We start from the raw sequence: 18,240 nt of genomic DNA, 5'->3' as shown, positions 1-18,240 counted from the left end.
CCTCTCTCTTCTCGCGAGATATGCGAGCGGCCATCTTGCTCCTGGCCTGAGAGTCTCGGGTTGGGGTCAAAAGGACGCGAAGACCGCTGTCTGGGCGTTTGCGGACCATGCTGTCCCGGGTGGTACTTTCTGCCGCCGCCACAGCGGGTGAGAGACGTAGACCCCGGGCTGGCCTGTCAGGATGACTGGGAAGAAGCTAGGGTCCCAGGGAAGCGGAAAGTGGGTGAAGCAAGGACAGCGACGATTGGGCCTGAGCAGAGGAGAGAGCCGAGCTGCCTGACAATGTAGGATCTCGGGGGGACGTCAAGGAGGCATGCATGGGCGTAGGGACCCCGTCTCGCGGAGACCGAGGAGACCGAGAAAGGTAGAAACTGAATTTCACCTTGGCTTTACTAACCTGCGCCTTGTATGTTTGCAGCCCCGTGTCTGAAAAACGCGGCTGTCCTGGGACCAGGGTAAGTGTCACCGCGTTTTATTACTCGGTTTCCTTAGCTTTAAGCCAGAAATGACCGTTTTCCTTCATTTTGACGAGCCTAAATCTTCACTCAGACGCTTATTCTAGTTGCCTTGAACGTTCTCATCTCCCTCTGTGACAGACACATAAGAGGGTAACTCTCGCCCCTCACAGTGAGTGACCTTCAGGGACACACAGCTCTGAATCAGTTACTAGATTACACCCAAGAACAGACCTGATTAAATGTAACAAAATAAAGCATGTTGTTTTGGGTGTCTCCCAGATTTCAGTCTTCTGTTGCCGTATCAGGAGTCAGAAATCATGCATTAATTGGGAAATGTTTATCTTGACGATCACAGAATGAGAAGGACAGTGCATCTTCACGGAGCTCACAACAACTGGAGTCAGGACAGCTGCATAGAACAGTTTACAGGCTCCAGAGGTGGAGCGGGGTACACTTGGCTCCTCCACTCACTTGTCGCTTAGAGCCATATATTATGGATTATGAGACATAAGAGACTTAGTTCTTGTAAAACTCAGGAAACAGTGCTTGGTACATTGTGTGTACTTAGAAATGTTGGCGCTGTTGCAGTTAAAATTCTTTTCTTAAAACATATCGGTGTGTGTAAAACATTGTAACTCCTAAATTTAATCATGAAGCTTCCACAGTTAAATGACTACAAAATGCTTGGGAAAAAAAAAGTGGCTTCATTTAGGTGTAAATGTCTTGTGTGTGCAATAAAGTGAAACTGTCATTGACTGCTTTCATCTTATAGAAAAATCACTCCATACAAACATTGAAAAATAGCTGTATGCTGGAAATGTACCCTTGGTGTGATCCTTGGCACTGGCAAGTATGTATTATGGCACAAGTGATAAGTGAATTGCATAGAGAAGATACAAGAAGCAGCCTTCATTTCTCCTCTGTCACACTCCATTCTAGTACATCAGCAGTGCTCAGCCCGGAGATTATTCTTTGACTGACTATGCCTACCACCATTATTATGGCATGAGCAGCCAATGGTTTTGAATGGGCAATTTCATTAGCCCTTTAGTCTTAACTTCTGTTTTATCCCAGTACAGCCCATTGTCCATGTAGCATAGAGATTATGACAATCTCACACCTAAAACCTTCAGAGCTCATATTCCTCTTGAAATAAAATCCAAACTTAGCAAAACCAAGAAAACTCAGCCTGAATCTACCCCACCTATCTTTTGGTTCTTCTTCAACCTTCCCCTTTAGCTTTATATTCCAGTCATACCAGCCTTGCTTTTCTCTGGAAAATGCCAAGCTTTGGGTTTGGGTTTTTTGGTTTGTTTGTTTTTTGTTTTTTTAAGAATTTTATTTTTCTGTGTGCGTGCACACTTGCTTTCACACAAGTGTATCTGCACGAATGCTTGCAAAGGCAAGAAGAGGATGTTAGATCTGCAGCTGGAGTTAAGGGTGCTTGTGAGCAATCCAGCATAGGTGCTGGGAACTAAACTCTGGTCCTGTAGAAGAACAGCAAGCACTCTTGACTGCTGGGCCATCTTTTCAGCTAAGCTCAATTTTAATTGTCATATGTTCATTGTATGAAGTACTGACTTTTATAAGGACATTTTTATACAAGTATATAATGTACCTTGAGCAAGCCTAGCGCCCCACCCCCATGCTCATCTACTATCTTTTTTCTCATTTCTGTCCTCTCATTAGTCCTCTTCATTCTTTTGTACAGTTTGGCTCCCATTTTCATGTTATGGACATGACTTTATGTACCTCTATAAAATCTAATATCCACAAATGAAAGAAAACATGATATTTTTATCTTCCTGAGACTGAATTTGTCTTATATGGTAATCTCCAATTATGTCCATTTTCCTGCAGACAACATAGTCTCATTCTGTATACTTGAATAAAATTTCATTGTGCATATAGCACATTCTCTCTGTCCATTCCTCTGTTCGCAGACACCTAGATTTCTTCCATAATGTAATTATTGTGAATAGTGATGCAATAAACACTGATGTACAAGTATTTCTGTGGTATGCTGACTTGCAGTCCTTAGCTTAAATATACAGGGGTATATAGCTGAGTGATATTATCTATTTTCAGTTTTTTATGGGCCCTTCCTATTGATTTTGGGGCTGGACTAATTTACATCCCCCACCAGCAGCGTATAAGGTTTCTCTTTTTCCTTATGTCCTCACCAGCATTTGTTATTTGGCTTAATAATTTCTATTCTGACTGGAATGAGTCTCAATGTGGTGGGGTTTTTTTGTTTGTTTTTAACTTTCTTTTATTTATTCTTTGTGTCTTTTATATCATGCATCTCTATCCCATTCATTTCCCCGTCCCTTTGTATCTACCCTCTGCCCTTGTATCACTCCCTCCCCAAAATAAAATAAAATTTAAGAGGAAAAAAAGAGAAGGAAAAATCAATCTCATCATGGAAGCTGTAGTGTGACAGTGAGTCATGCAGTACACCCTTTTATCCATATATCTTGACTTGCAAGTGTTCGTTGCAAGTCATTGGTCTGGTTGGAGGCCTCTGGTTTCTGTCACACTATCTGCTACACTGCTAGGCCCTCACTGGAACTCCTGTTGGTTATTCTGCTGTTGCCCTGTGTCTTGGAGATCCTGCAGCTTTGGGTCTGCAGGACCTGTCCCTTCACATGCTCCAGCAGATCACAGATGAGGTGGATATTGGGGTGGGCTAATTCATAACTGGTTCTGGGCCTGAGTAGTTGCAGGATTGGTCAGCCCACCAGCTCTCCCTTGTTCTCACCACCAGGGTGAGCTCTCCTGCATTGTCCTGGCTAGTTCACCCCTTACAGGATGAGCATGGGGCTGAGTCAGTTCTGCTTTCATGTCCTGGGGTCAGTTCTCCCACACCTACACCTTCAGGATCAGCTCTGCTGTATTGCCCAGGCTGGTTTAGGGGCCACTCTCCTAAGTGCTATAGCTGATTAGTGACAGGGACACCTCTCCTGCTCCTATGACCTCAGAGCTGGCTTTCCCACCTGCCTCAGATGTTGATTGGAGAGGAGGGAGACAATGTTTATTTTGGTTGGGTTTTTTTTTTGGAGGGGGGGGGCTTTCGTTTTTTTGAGGTAGGATTTCTCTGTGTGCAGCCCTTGCGATGTCCTGGAACTCACTTTGTAGACCAGGCTGGCCTCGAACTCAGATTCACCTGCCTCTGCCTCCTGAGTGCTGGGATTAAAGACATGCACCACAATGCTAGCTTCAGTGTGGGTTTTTGTTTTGTTTTGTTTTGTTTTGTTTTGTTTTTATTTATTTCCCTGTTGGCTGGTGATATTGAACCATTTTTCTTTGAGACAGAGCTTCCCTCTGTAGCCCTGGCTGGCCTGGAAATTGCTGTGTAGATCAGGCTGCTCTCAAGGAGCTCCCCTACCTCTACCTCCCCAGTGCTTGATTAAAGGTCTAGGCTCAGCCTTTTTCTATGTTTATTACTCACCTTTTGAATATTGTCCATTTCCTTGGCTCATTTATTGACTTGGTTGTATTTCTTAAATTTAAGGGGTTGTTTTGTTTTGTTTTGTCTTATTTTATAGATACTAATTCTGTTAGCTGTACTTACCAAAGATTTTCTCCCATTCTGTAGCTGTCTCTTCATTTATTTATTTCCTTTGCTGTGAAGAAGAGTTTTAATTGTATAAAATTACATGTCAGTTGTTGGCATTATTTCCTGAGCAATTAGCACCCACAGAAAGTACTTGCCTGTGTTTGTCTTAAAGGTTTTGTTACATTTGGGATAGGTTTTTGTATAGGCTGGGAAATAGATATCCATTTTTTCCCAGCATAATTTGTTGAAGCTTGTCTTTGTAGAGGATATGCTTTGAGGTATCTGGAAGACTGTTTGGATTTGGCTATCATTAAATAAAAGGCATACCAAGAAGAAGAAGCAGTATAAGGCGAGGGCTTGTTTTTGAGAGAGATGAATAGTTACATATGAGTAGAGGTAAGGCACTAAAGAAAAATGAAGATGCTCAGTTTGCAGGAACTGGGTCAGCTGTGCTATATAGTTTTGTTTTCTGTAAACAGAAGAGAACCTGATGAAGAGTTTTCATGTCAGATTCATGTTTAGAAGCATTGGCAGTAATATGAAAGAAGGAGCTACATTTAAGGAATATTTGACAAGAAGAGCCATCATGTTTGGGGATGTTAAAATAGTTTAAGAAAGAAAATGAAGGCTTCAACTGAGGTAACCTTGGCAAACTGAAAAGGCCTATGTCACATAGTGATGAGCAGTCCATCAAAGAGAATATTCAGAGTCAACATTCTCACTATCAGATTGCCTACAGCAGCATTGGCATTGAGGTAACTATTCATGTGGAACCCTACCATGTGACAAGTTCCATTCTAAGAATGTTACATATATTAATTCAGTCTTCATAATAGCCCTGTAAAGTATATGTTTTATTCCTTCCATAAAGAAATCTGAGATTACACAAACTTCAGTTCTAGGTGCTGGTAAGATGACTTAGCAGGTTAAGATACCTACCTGCCAGTAAACCTGACAGGTCTACCCGAGTTCTGTTCCCAGATTCACGTAGCTGAAGGAGAGAAACAACTGAAAGTTGTTGTCTGACCCTCACGTGTGTGGTGGTGTGCATGTGTGCAGACACAAACAATACAAAAAGGAAGAATAGAAAGATATTTTTAAACTTCAGATTCTTTGCTCAAAGTCTAGTAGTTGGTTTAAGATTTTAACTCATGGCATCTGGCTCTGGTCCTTTCTCTTGTGTTTCATTGCTCCTGATTGACACATATCAAGTCCTTGGTAAATGCTCCATAGTGTTATACAAAGATTTCAGTAGAGTCTTAAGTCACTGCCCTGGACCTTCCTATTTCTGTCTGTTCTCTTTCTTTTGTGACAGTAGGAAATACCTCAGTCTTTATCCCCATTCATTGTTTTTGTTAATTGTTTGTTTGTACATTGTGTTTTCTCTGAAAATTGGTTTTTAATTTGTATAATGATTGCTTGTAGGGTATTGCAGGCAACAAAGGTCTTTCACACTGGACAGCCACGTCTTGCCCCTGTACCACCTCTTCCCGAATATGGAGGAAAAGTACGTCTAGGGCTGATCCCTGAAGAATTTTTCCAGTTCCTTTACCCTAAAACTGGTGTAACAGGTGGGCATTGTCTGGTCTTTAGTATTATATTTGAGTGGTACCATTAAAGTCAAGTCCTTTTTTCAGAAAGTAGTGATTCCATATATTAAAAAAAAAAAAAATTTGCTCAACTTCTCTTTGAGATAAATTTTGTTTCAGGATTTTAATTTACTTTTGTAGCTTTGTTTCCATTTATTGACATGCTAATCATGCTAATTTCTTTGATTTATTCCTGATATTGTTCTAACCATACAATAATGAACTAAGTTTAAGTGTCTGATATTGTGGAACATGTATTATAGGATAAAAAATTTTTAAATGAGTACCTGTATGTTATACTGTTAGACAATAAAGGGAACTATGAATAGAAATAAGGCAGTAGAGACTTAGAGAGAGGAGTGTGTGTGTGCACGTTCACATGCATGTCTTAACAAGTAGGAACACCTTCCCTCATCAGTTGTTTTTATAAAAAGGCATAAACTTTCAGAATCATATTTTTTTATAATGACTGATTTCGCTTTCGTTATTCACCACTAGAAAAGTGGTTTGCAAGGGTGTCTTACCCCACTTGTGGCTGAACTGGATTGGAAGTTAGGTCCCGTGGCTAAGTTAGCTTTCTTTTGTCTCTACACACTGCCTTACTTTCATGGAACACCGGAAACCCAAAATTTGTTTTTAGCCCTAGACTGACCTAAAATAGCATTTCCTTATTTGAAATGGAAGAAAATAAGTGTCTTCAAGATATTCATAAATCATTAAAATGTTAATACAATGGGCCTTTTTTTAAAACTCATATTTTAAATATATTCACTAAAGACAGTGAGGTTGGGGAGAAGCCTGAAACTTTGAGAAATCTGGGTTCTATATGGTTGGGACTGTAACTCTTACTCTTGTAATACATGTTCACAGTATTTGTCCCTACTGCTACTCAGACTACAGTGCTGTTCTTACAAGCCTTATGTCCCATCCTAACATCTGGTAAGATACCAAGGAGAATGTTAATACAAATATTTGTCTTCTAAAGACTATAATTTAAAAATCATGACAGTGTAGACACTTAGCTGGACAAGGGTGCCATATCCCTGTAATCCCAGCCAGAAGCTAACACAGGAAGTTTAGTGCCAACCAGGGCTACAGAGCAAGACTGTCTGGGAGGTGTGAAAGACAGGGTGTCACTTTAGTTACACTCTTTTGAGAAGTCCAGGTCCACTCTATGCACTAGCGTAAATTTTCAACTTTTTAAGACTTAAATTTTTACATGTATGTTTTGCGTGCATGTACATCTGTGCACCACTTGCATGCAGTGCTAGAAGAGAGTTTTGATCTCCTGGAACTGGAGTTACAAAAGGTTGTGACCTGCCCTGTGGGTGCTAATTCAGGCCTGGGCCCTCTGCAAGAACAGCAAATGTTCTTGACCACTAAGGCATTTCTCCAGCCCCATAAATTCCAACTTTAAAAAAATTTAAAAAGAATGCAAGACTTCAATAAGAAGTCTGAAGCCACGTAGTGGTGACACACACCTTTAATCCCAGCACTCGGGAGGCAAAAGCAGGCGGATCTCTGTGAGTTCGAGGTCAGCCAGGGCTACACAGAGAAACCTTGTCTCAAAAAACCAAAAAAAGGAAAAAAGAAAAGAAAACTGTGTGTCCTCAATCTTCTTCTTTCTAAACTCATGGCCTAGTTTTTTGTTTTGTTTTGTTTTAAGTAACTATATTGGAAGTATTATAATTAGTTGCCTACAGAAGTTGAGAATTCTGATAACGTAATTCTTTTTATGTATATATTTTTTAATATTTGGGGTTTTTTTCTCTTGTTTCTTACATCTTTTATAACTCTTCAGCAAAGAATGGATAGTTTTGTCCTGTCCTGTATTTCCATTCAGTCATCAGTATTTGTTGCTGAAAAGATTAATCTAGAAAGCAGTTTGTCTTTGTAGAATGGTTCCTGTGTGCTAAGTACTTTATGTTTTTATTATTTCTGTTTTTATCAGCCCTTCAAAGAAGGTACCCTTTCCCTTTGTGGAAAGAGAGTTCAGAGATTATTTTGATTTCTATTTCTGATAGATTGTAGTGTTTATGATACAGATTTCCTTCAGTCCAGATCTTTATTCTTTCAGCTCTGTGTACTACTTAAACTGTATGTGTATAATCTGATTATCATTTTTAACTTGGCCTTGAAGTAACCAAATGTACAGTAGGCATAACATCTAAAATATGAGTTAATCCTTTGTTCTTCCAGGACCCTACGTGCTTGGAACTGGGCTCAGCTTGTATTTTCTCTCCAAAGAAATATATGTGATTACCCCAGAGACCTTCTCTACCATAACAGTAGTAGGGTTGATTGTCTATGTGGTTAAGAAATATGGTGCTTCTATTGGAGAATTTCTTGATAAACTTAATGAGGTAAGAATCTTAAACTTTGTTTCCCACTTTAGACTATAGCATAAACATTTCAGTTATCCAATATTATTTATATGAATGTTAAAGGAGAAAGTATACCAATTAATAGTTACCATGGTTACAGTCATATTGTAGTTAGTTACTGCTTTGATATAAAATTGAAATTTACTGAACTCTTCAGATTTTCCTAGTCTTTTTCTCATTTCTAAAAATGTCATTTAACTCTTAAGTAGAAAAAACTATATGTGTATAAAATTGTCAAATAAAAATTTTTAAGGATGTTTAATTCTCTACATTGAGTATCAACTGGAATAAATTGGAACAATTATTTCTTTAGAATTAAAACCTATGCTTCCATTTGTGTTTCATTGGTTGGTGATGTTGGGACCCTGTTGAGGGCTTTCATGTAGCACAGGCTGACCTTAAACTTTTCTGTAAATTCAAGGCTGACCTTGAATTCCTGAATCCCTTAATGTCCGTCTCCTTAGTGACAGAATTTTGTTTTAACTTTTTTTCTTTTCTTTTTTTTTTTCTTTTTTGAGACAGGGTTTTTCTGTGTAGCTTTTGGTGCTGTCCTGAATCTCACTCTGTAGACCAGGCTGGCCTTGAACTCACAGAGATCTGCCTAGCTCTGCCTCCCGAGTGCTGGGATTAAAGGCGTGCGCCACCACCTCCTGGCTGTTTTAACTTTTTAAGACAAGGTCTCTGTATGCCTTGCTAGCCTAGTGATCAGTGTGTGTACCAGGCTAACCTTGAACTTGTGGACATTCTCCTTCTGACAGTTTCTTATATGTGCTTTGATCGGATTCATTTTTCATTACCCTCTTCCATCCCTCCTCCCATTTCTGCTGAACCTTTCTTTCCAACCGGTCCTTTTCCTGCTTTTGTTTTTGTGACTCATGTAGTTTAGTTAGTGTTGCTTGCTTGAGCATAGGTGGGGGTTTGTTTATAGAAGCATGGGCAACTTACCAGTGGGTATACTGGTAATAGAAAATGACTCTCCCTGGGGGTTGGGGATTTAGCTCAGTGGTAGAGCGCTTGCTCAGCAAGCACAAGGCACTGGGTTCAGTCCTCAGCTCCGGTTAAAAAAAAAAGAAAGAAAAAAAAAAAGAAAAGAAAATGACTCTCAGCAACTATTAACTGCCGGTAGTGAAGTGTGGGGCTTCATGAGTCCCTCCCACATGATTGAATGTTGACAGCTAGCTCAGTCTTGCACAAGTAAAATAATCCCAGCTGGTGTGAATTCATTAGTGCAATGACATTAATGTCATGTCCAGAAAAGAGCATCTCACAGCATTTTCCATAGCCACCAGCTCGTAGATTCATTCCACTTCCTCTCCCTTGATGTTCCCTGAGTTCTGGTGAAAGTGATACGGATGTCACATTTAGGGCTGAGCACTACACAGTCATGTAGTCTTGGCACTTTGACTGGTTAATGAGTCTCATAATTGCCACCCACGGAAAACAAGCTTCTCTGATGAAGACCAAGAGCTGCATTAATCTATGGTTATAGCATAAATATGCAGAAAGCAGTTTGACACTGTATTCATTTAAAAAACAATATGTTACAGCCTTCTCAGCCATGGAATATTGACTAGGTTTACAGAGTGTAGTCAAACATTGTTGTACCATTGGATATATCTTCCATAGCAGGTTGGTCTTACAGCTTGAAGGGTTCAGATGCAGGAAAAAAAACAGTGATGACTTTTCTTCCTCAGCAGTCTTCCTAGCACTTTCAGACATTGTAAAAGCTAGCCGACAGACAATAGGCTTCCATCTTAGTTCAAACTAGATTTCTCTGTCCTGCAGCCAAGTGTCTTCAGCAGTAGGATCTTAACCATCTCGTTCTGGTGCTCAGTCAAGAGCAATGGAAATAGACTGACTGTATTGGGGCCCTTGGAGCCTCCCTAACCAACAATTTAGTATCTCACACGTGGCACTGGGGTATTTGTTTAATAACCTATGGCTTCTAGGAGCAGTATGGCCCACCTATGCAGGGTATCTTTGTTCAAGCTCTTTTATTATTATTATTATTATCATTATTATTATAATACATTAATTATCTTACAGAGTAGCAAGTTTTTGTATGGCTTTTTCATACATCCTTAGTTTGAATTAATCCTACACCCTCCTTCCTTGATCTTTCTTATTCAATGATACGTAACTCTTACAGGTAATACTTTTGAAGATTTGTGTGTTTCCCTGTGTATGTCTTTCTTGTGGGCGTTTTTATAAACGAAGGCTAAAACTGAGAAAGCATAAAATGAATCTTTTTGGTACCGTTTGTGTTTCCGCTGACATTGTAATATAATTACAGGAAAAAATCGCTCAACTGGAAGAAGTCAAGCAAGCAAGCATAAAACAGATCCAGGATGCAATTGACATGGAGAAGGCACAGCAGGCGCTGGTTCAGAAGCGCCACTACCTCTTCGATGTTCAGAGGGTAGGTTTCAGCACCTTCTAAGGGTGGGGAAGACACTTGTGGGTGGACCAAGACAAAAACAGAAACAAAAATTAGTGTCTGGGATGTAGCTCAACAGTAGATCACTTCCTTTCCATGTACAAGAAAGTCTAACACTACCAAAAAGTCAGAATATTTTGAGGAATGATTAAATTTTTAAGATGGGCCTTATTTTATATAGAAACGAAGATTTGCCTAGAAGTTGACAATTACAATTATGTAGATATTTAAGAACTGCTAAGTGAAAAAAATACTTAGGATTGTTCTAAAATTAGAAACAATATAAAGTGTGAAAGAACACTCTTTGAATCCATACAAAAGGAAAATAAATAATAAGTTAGGGCTCCTTTTTAAAAAGGCATGCACTGTGTAAGAAAGGCCAAAGGTGAAATACACTCTGCATTTTGTACATACTTGAATAAGAAAATCTTAACATTTGCCGTTAGATAATTTGATCCTTAACATACATTCAAAAAAGCTGTCTAGAAAGCAGTAGAGCTTTTCATTGTACCCAGAGCTTAATTAGGTTTTAAAATTAGAAACATGTAGGGTATTTTGTCATTATTTTCTTTGAGCCTAGTATCTTATGCCTGATATTTAAAGGTAAGATGTCTCATACTGAAATTTTACATTATATAAGCACACATGTGGGGATGGTTCAGCAGTTAAGAACATTGTTGCTCTTTTTCTTTCTTTTTTTTTCTTTCTCTTTTTCCGGAGCTGAGAACCAAACCCAGGGCCTTTTTTTCCGGAGCTGAGGACCGAACCCAGGGCCTTGCGCTTGCTAGGCAAGCGCTCTATCACTGAGCTAAATCCCCAACCCCTTGTTGCTCTTTCAGAAAACTCGGGTTCAGTTCCTCATAGTGGCTCACAGCCATTCTTAACTCCAGTTTCGAGGAATCACACACCTTTTTCTGATTTCTACAGGCGGCATGCATGTTACACACATACATACAGCATGCATGCAATGAAAACAGATACTGACATAAAGTATCTAAAATACTAATAATAAGGATCTAGGCCACTGGTTCTCAAGTTTCCTTACCCCATGCACCACTCACTTGTTTTTTTCACCCATTTCAAGCCCTATAGAGTTTGGTCTCTTGAAGACTTAAGAATCTACACTCTTACTAATTGGATTCATTAAGCATATGAATATTTATAAACTTCAGAAAATGTTAAAGCCAAGCTTGGTATGATGGTTCACACCTATAACCCACTATTCAGGAGGCTGAGACAGAAGGATTGCTCTGAGCATCATACTTGTTGAGTTCTTATCTGGATACTGTGGTCAAGGCAAGGTGTGAAGAAAGAGCAAGAAATTTATGTCTTCATAGTATTTACTACACAATAGTATTTGCATAGTATTTTGTCTACACAAAAGATAACTCTCACCTTAAAAGGAATAAGAGAAAGTTTATTCTGGAACTAAATACGAGTGACCCCAGAACAGATTCAGGTTATCCCAAATACTGTGCTCCAATATAGTATCACTTTAGTAACAGAACAAAAGAAGTTCTAAATCAAGACATTTTTCAAATACATTGGTAGAGGCACTGGAGAGGTGGCTCAACAGTTAAGAGCAATTGCTGCTCTTGCAGAGAACCCAGGATCGGTTCCCAGCACACACATGATGGCTTACATCTGTAACCCCTGTTCCAAGGGTTCCAGTACTCTCTTCTGGCCTCTGTGGGCACACAAATATACACACAGTGCAATTACATGCATGCAATCAAAACATATAAAAGCACATTGGTGGAAACATTATGTAGGCAAGTTACAGCAAAGCAAAAAAATCTCTTCTCTAGGCCTTAAATATATATATAAAATGATAAAACCTGATCTGTCTGTACATTCCTAAGTATTTACCTAATAGTCACAAGGGTGTTGGGTCATAGATAAAGTGATAATAAATGGCAATTTAGGGTCTAAATAACCTAAAATGAAGCATAGCCAAGAACTATAATGTCAAGTCATTCATGTTTCTATAGAAGGTCTTGACCTAAAGTGAATGAAAGAAAGTTGTTACAGGCAGAGGAGTAATAAGGTTTCACTTGTATTTAAAGGAATCACCCTGGCAACCTTGTTGCAGATAGCCTTCAAATTGGTTTTGACAGTTAGCAAAGAACAGATCTTAAGAGTATGGGGCTTTATAGCCTGATTGCCTGTGTTCAGATCTTAGTTTCATAATTTATTAGCTCTGTAACCTTGGGCAAGTTCAACTTCGGCCTCAGTTTCTCTCTGTAAAATAGATACACTGATACCCCATGATGTATTTCTAAAACTTGACTAAATTGACACAAACACAAGAATGTTTAGAACATTACTCAGAAAATACAAACTACCATTCAAACGTAAGATAAATATCTCTCCCCTCTCTCTCTCTCTCTCTCTCTCTCTCTCTCTCTCTCTCTCTCTCTCTCTCTCTCTCTCTCACACACACACACACACACACACACACACACACACACAGGGGGGGGGGGGGGCGGGGGTAGCTATTTGTAGTAGAAAAGATCGGAAACAGCCTAACCTATTAGCAGATCTTGGGTAAATGAATCCTGGAACACAAGTATACTAGACTCCAGTGTATTTTAAAATTGTGGTGGGTAATATAACATAAGGAAAGTAATACGTGTATGCATGTATCTCTGTTGGGTGTGTTAAATATTTCTGGGGAAGTGTAACACGAATTGTTAGTTCTTATTAATAAAAACAAACCCAGAGCCAGGTGGGGTGAGTGCTGAAAGATCAGAAAAACAGAACCAGCCACAGCTAACCTCACCTCGCCAATTCCTCAGCTGATATTGTTTCCTCAAACTGGAAGCCTCTGTGTCCTCATCTGAATGGATCTCAGCTGAACTGCTCAAAAGCCTAAAAGCTTAACAAGACTCTAGTTCCTAGTCCTCATGCCTTATATACCTTTCTGCTTCCTGCCATCACTTCCTGGGATTAAAGGTGTGTGTCATCATGCCTGGCTGTTTGCAGTGTGGCTTTGATCTCACAGAGATCCAGATGGATCTCTGACTCCAGAATGCTAGGATTAAAGGTGTGTGTGCCACCATTTTCTGGCCTCTGTGTCTGTCTAGTGGCTGTTCTGTTCTCTGACCCTAGATAAGTTTATTACGGTGCACAATATATTTGGGGACACAATATCACCCCATTTCCCCTTTTTTGTCTAAAACAATAAAAGAAGCTTATAACTATATTCAATAAGTATGTACAATATATATACAGTTAAGAATTACATTAACAATGTCCATTCCATTAACATTTGACAGATTCAGACAAAAAACTCCATTTTATTTATATATGTCCAGTCCTTTAACAGTTGACAAACTCAGACAAAAAATTTTATTACTTATCCTATTTAAAACAAGTAGTTCCTTTTTAACAGTAGATTCAACAATCTACCTTTTTATCTTATCATATTCATATTCTCTCTTTTCTTTTCTGAGTAGAGTCAAAAATCTACATTTTATCTTATCATTTTTATATCTTCCCTTTTTTCTTTTCAGAGTAGATTTAATAATCTACCCTTTTATTCTGTTATTTCTTTTTTTTTTCAGAGTAGTTCAATAATCTACCTCTTACCTATATTTTTTTAACAAGAAATCTAAATCTAATCTCCTTTGTTTAGCCTTTTTTTTTTTTTTTTTTTTGACCATTAACAATTAACAACTTGTAACCAACCATCGTAAACAATGACAATATCCATAACTGATTAAACAACCAAAAACCACCCACCCAACCTCTTGGAAATGTGGGTGTCGTTTTCTTAAAATAACTTCCTGCTTTCTGGGGGCAAAAACATCTTTAGGGGATCCTGAAAAGAAAGTTTTTGGGTTAATTGTCAGGTCCTGGGAGAGTTAGCTGTATTATTTGTTGTCCAGTCTCAGATAATGGGAAAATGCAGGGCATTTGTCTCAAGTCCTTGCTCAAGTAGTCTGAATCTGAATCATCTTAGCTAACCATCTCAAAATTGTCCTGAGTAGTTTGTAGTCCAAAGCAGATCTTTCAGTGGTGTTAATCAGTTTAATGGCTTTATCATAGTCCATATGGAATTGTCATTGTGGGGATCCCATCATCTCTTTGAAGATTTCAAAGTTGCTGTTAGGTGTGGTCATGGTTTCCTGCAGAAATTTTTTTTTTTTTTTTTTTTTTTTGCCTCCTCTGTGGTTTGAAGCAATCACAGTCCGATAAATGTCTGTTTCTTGGAACCACGAGCATTCTTCCCTAGAAGAGAGTGTCTTCACAGCAATTTCTCCCCACCACTTGCCTCAACAAACTTCTCCGAACTAACCTTTGCTGATGCTTTCTTGTAACATGATGGTCCTGGTAATTCTTCTCTGAACAAGCAGCGGTAAACTCTTCGTCCCAGGTAGCAGCATCACCACAGTCACCAACACGATGAGAAGCAGCCAGCAACATGGAACAGCAGCCACTGCCTCCATGGTCCCACCACCACCATTTGTGGCCTGGCCCCAGCTGCAGCTTCTCAGCAAGCCTCCTAGGCTGGCCTCAAACTCAGGATCCTCCTGCCTCTGCTTCCTTCAGCAAATCCTACCAAGCATGCGCCACTGCAACCAGCAACGTGTAGCTCGAGTGCTGGGACCCACAAGGCCACAGGCAAATAACTTTTTTGCGAATTCATACCAACAAGTTGGGCATCAGATGTAGACAAATTTCTAAACAGTCTTATTAAATAAGAAACACAGAGCCAAATACAGGGGCGAAAGCGGTAGAGATCAGAGAAACAGTGAGCGTCATTAGCTAACCTTAGCTCACCACGCTGCCATAGCTTCCCAAGAGAACCAGCTTCTTCCTGTCTAATCTGTGCCTTTATTGCCTTGTTGTTCTGCCTTCTCATTGGCTCTTAGCCCAGCCACCTCACTTCCTTGTCACCGCCTGTCTATACAGACCTCCAGGTCTCTATGGTTGATACTGGAATTAAAGGCATGTGTCACCGTGCTTGGCTGTGTCCTTGAACGCACAGAAACTCTGCTCACCATGTGATCGGATAAAGGGCGTGTGCTACCACCACCTGACTTTTGTTTATGGCTGGCTATCTATGTCCTCTGATCTCCAGGCAAACTTTGTTTATTAACATACAAATAAAATATCACCACAGGGAAGAACGTAAGAAATGCAAGAAAATGGTAGTCTGTGCCATGCTTGGTAAATATTTGCCACATGCTGTTTACTACCTGCATATTAAAAGAATTTCACATAAACGTGAGAAATGGAGTATGCTAGCTGGCAAAGCCCCCGAAACAGAAATGTTCCTTCATGTGTGCAAACAACATTTCTTAATTAAATGAAACCATTTCTTAATTCTTCCCCTCAGAATAATATTGCCTTGGCCTTGGAAGTCACCTACCGGGAACGACTATATAGAGCATATAAGGAGGTAAAGAATCGCCTGGACTACCATATTTCTGTACAGGACATGCTGCGTCGCAAGGAAGAAGAGCACATGATAAACTGGGTGGAGAAGAATGTGGTGGAGAGCATTTCTGCACAGCAGGTACATGACATTTTGTGGTTTCTATGGTTGGACTGGTACCCTGACAATAATGTGCTGGTGTGTGTGTGTGTGCGCGCGCGCGAGCATGCTGATGCCATGACACCCATGTAGATGTCAGAGGATAACTTGAGGTGGGGAGGTGGAGGGGCAGGACAGGACAGTTCTTTCCCTCTACCATGCAGTTCCCTGGGATGGCACTCAGGAAGTTTTCAGGTTTGGAGGCAAGTGTCTTTGCCTGCTGTCTTAGTTACTTTTCTACTACTTTGACAAAGTACCATGACCAAGCCAACTTATAAAAGAAAGATTGTTTGGGGCTCACAGTTCCAGAGGGTAGCAGAGTCCATGACATCATGGCGGGCAGCAGGCAGGCAAGCAGGCAGGCAGGCAGGCATGGCACGGCACCAAGCATTAACTGAGAGCTTATATCTGATCCACAAGAAAAAGACTAGTCCTGGCATGTGCTTTTGAAACCTCAAAGTCTACCCCAGTGACAAAACACTCATACACATAAAATTAATCTTTTTTTTTTTTTTAAAGATGATGAAAAAGAAGAAAGCATGGTCTGTCAGAATTTGATGGATTGTAATAACTATCTTATTTTAAAAACTTAGAAAATACCCAAAGATGTATAGGAAAGAGACTGATAATTATTTTTTTAAGGTTTATTTATAATAGGTATTTTTAGTAGGGGTGCATGTATGTGTACATACACATGAATGCAGGTGCCTATGGAGACCAGAAACCTCAAATCCTCTGGAGCTGAAGTTATAGACAGCAGTAAGCCACCTGATGTGGGTGCTGAAAACCAAATTCAGGTCCTTTCGAAGAGTAGGAAGTGCACTTGACTGCTGAGCCATCTCTCAGCTCCAATTATTTTCATTATTAATATTTCTGTATTACTAGTATTTGTTGGTTGATCTTTTTCAATGAGCTCTGATTACCCAAACTAACATCAGGTAAAGGTGTTACTGACATATCTGGCCTTAAATTCTTTGTAGGTTTTACTCATAAAAGCTGTCGGCCAGGGAATTAGTAAGCTTTCCACATTAAGCAATAATCTTGAGGTTCTGTTCTAGTAGGAATTATACCCCCTTTACATGTTCTTGAGATAACTAACTACATTTCTCTTTCCTTGTCACAGGAAAAGGAGACCATTGCCAAGTGCATTGCGGATCTAAAGCAGCTTGCAAAGAAGGCTCAAGCTCAGCCAGTTATGTGAATGTATCTATCTCAGTTGAGATGGCCAGAGAGAGTTAACTTAAATGGGAACTAGTCTATGTGAAGAACTCTTCTGTATTGCTGTCTATTGAAATTACAGTGTACCTTTCCTGAAAAATGATCGAGATTGATTTAGTGACTTAACACTGTTGGCCAGTCAGGTATTTCTGATCCTTGCTGTGTATCTGGAGTTGTCTGGTGATCACTTTTGAATTAGTAATTTGCAGCAACTTGCTGCCTGACAGAAATTACCAAGTTATGGTTTAAACTTGTAACAAGTTATACCGTCTTGCAATAAAATAACATTTGAAACAGAATTTATAAGTTTTATACTCTGAAATAGCACTTCATTTATTATGAGTAAGAATTATATGATTAAAAAACGTCTTTGACTGCTGGAGGTAGCTCAGTGGGTAAAGGGTTCTTGCCATGCATTCATGAGTACCTGACTTCAGATGGTGCAGTGGTGGCGCATGCCTTTAATCCCAGCACTCGGGAGGCAGAGGCAGGCGGATCTTTGTGCGTTCGAGGCCAGCCTGGTCTACAGAGCGAGATCCAGGAAAGGCACAAAACTACACAGAGAAACCCTGTCTCGAAAAAAACCAAAAAAAAAAAAAAAAAAAAAGAAGCCAGAACCATGTAAGAGCTGGGTGCAGAAGCACACATCTGTAATCACAGCACTCCTGTGAAGAAGATGAGAGGCAGAGACGAGAATCCTCAGAAGCTTGTAGCCCATGATGGTATACACAGCAGCAAACAAGATGCCAGGCAAGATAGACACCAGAGGTTGTCTTCTCACCTCCACACAAACCCACATGTACATACATATATGTTGCAGAGTTTTAGAGATGGCATTGAACTAATTCATATCTTGCTTATGGGATGTTCCAGGAGAGAGCATAATACTGAATAAAGAGCCATAAAAGAATACCAGTGTTCAAAGAAGTTGATCAGGAATGGCAGAGAAAAAGAGGATTTTGGAGTCAGAAAGTAGAGTGGAGCACTTTGTGTAGAAAAAGTCAATAGTAAGCAAATTTTCAGGTTGAGTAAGAGAACTGAAAGTATGAATTC

The 18,240-nt window shown here is 39.7% G+C and overlaps 1 protein-coding gene across 2 annotated transcripts; it reads left to right on the top strand.

Annotated features, from left to right (window-relative positions):
• The first annotated feature begins 7 nt into the window (after positions 1 to 7).
• Positions 8 to 17,486, top strand: Atp5pb (ATP synthase peripheral stalk-membrane subunit b). Of its 2 annotated transcripts, XM_059266037.1 has the most exons (8): positions 87 to 147; positions 419 to 455; positions 4,497 to 4,772; positions 5,443 to 5,588; positions 7,806 to 7,969; positions 10,284 to 10,409; positions 15,772 to 15,951; positions 17,093 to 17,486. In XM_059266037.1, the coding sequence occupies exons 3-8, from the start codon at positions 4,696 to 4,698 to the stop codon at positions 17,168 to 17,170; spliced, it is 771 nt and encodes a 256-aa protein (XP_059122020.1). In that variant the 5' UTR covers positions 87 to 147; positions 419 to 455; positions 4,497 to 4,695; the 3' UTR covers positions 17,171 to 17,486. The 2 variants fall into 2 exon arrangements, with proteins under 2 accessions (XP_059122019.1, XP_059122020.1); XM_059266036.1 differs by lacking the exon at positions 4,497 to 4,772 and having other exon boundaries at positions 8 to 147.
• The last annotated feature ends 754 nt before the right edge of the window (positions 17,487 to 18,240 follow it).

Source organism: Peromyscus eremicus, chromosome 6 (genome assembly GCF_949786415.1).
Source record: "Peromyscus eremicus chromosome 6, PerEre_H2_v1, whole genome shotgun sequence".
Classification (NCBI taxonomy): domain Eukaryota; kingdom Metazoa; phylum Chordata; class Mammalia; order Rodentia; family Cricetidae; genus Peromyscus; species Peromyscus eremicus.
Note: the sequence above shows the minus strand (reverse complement) of the source record. Positions and strands in the feature narration are given on the sequence as shown.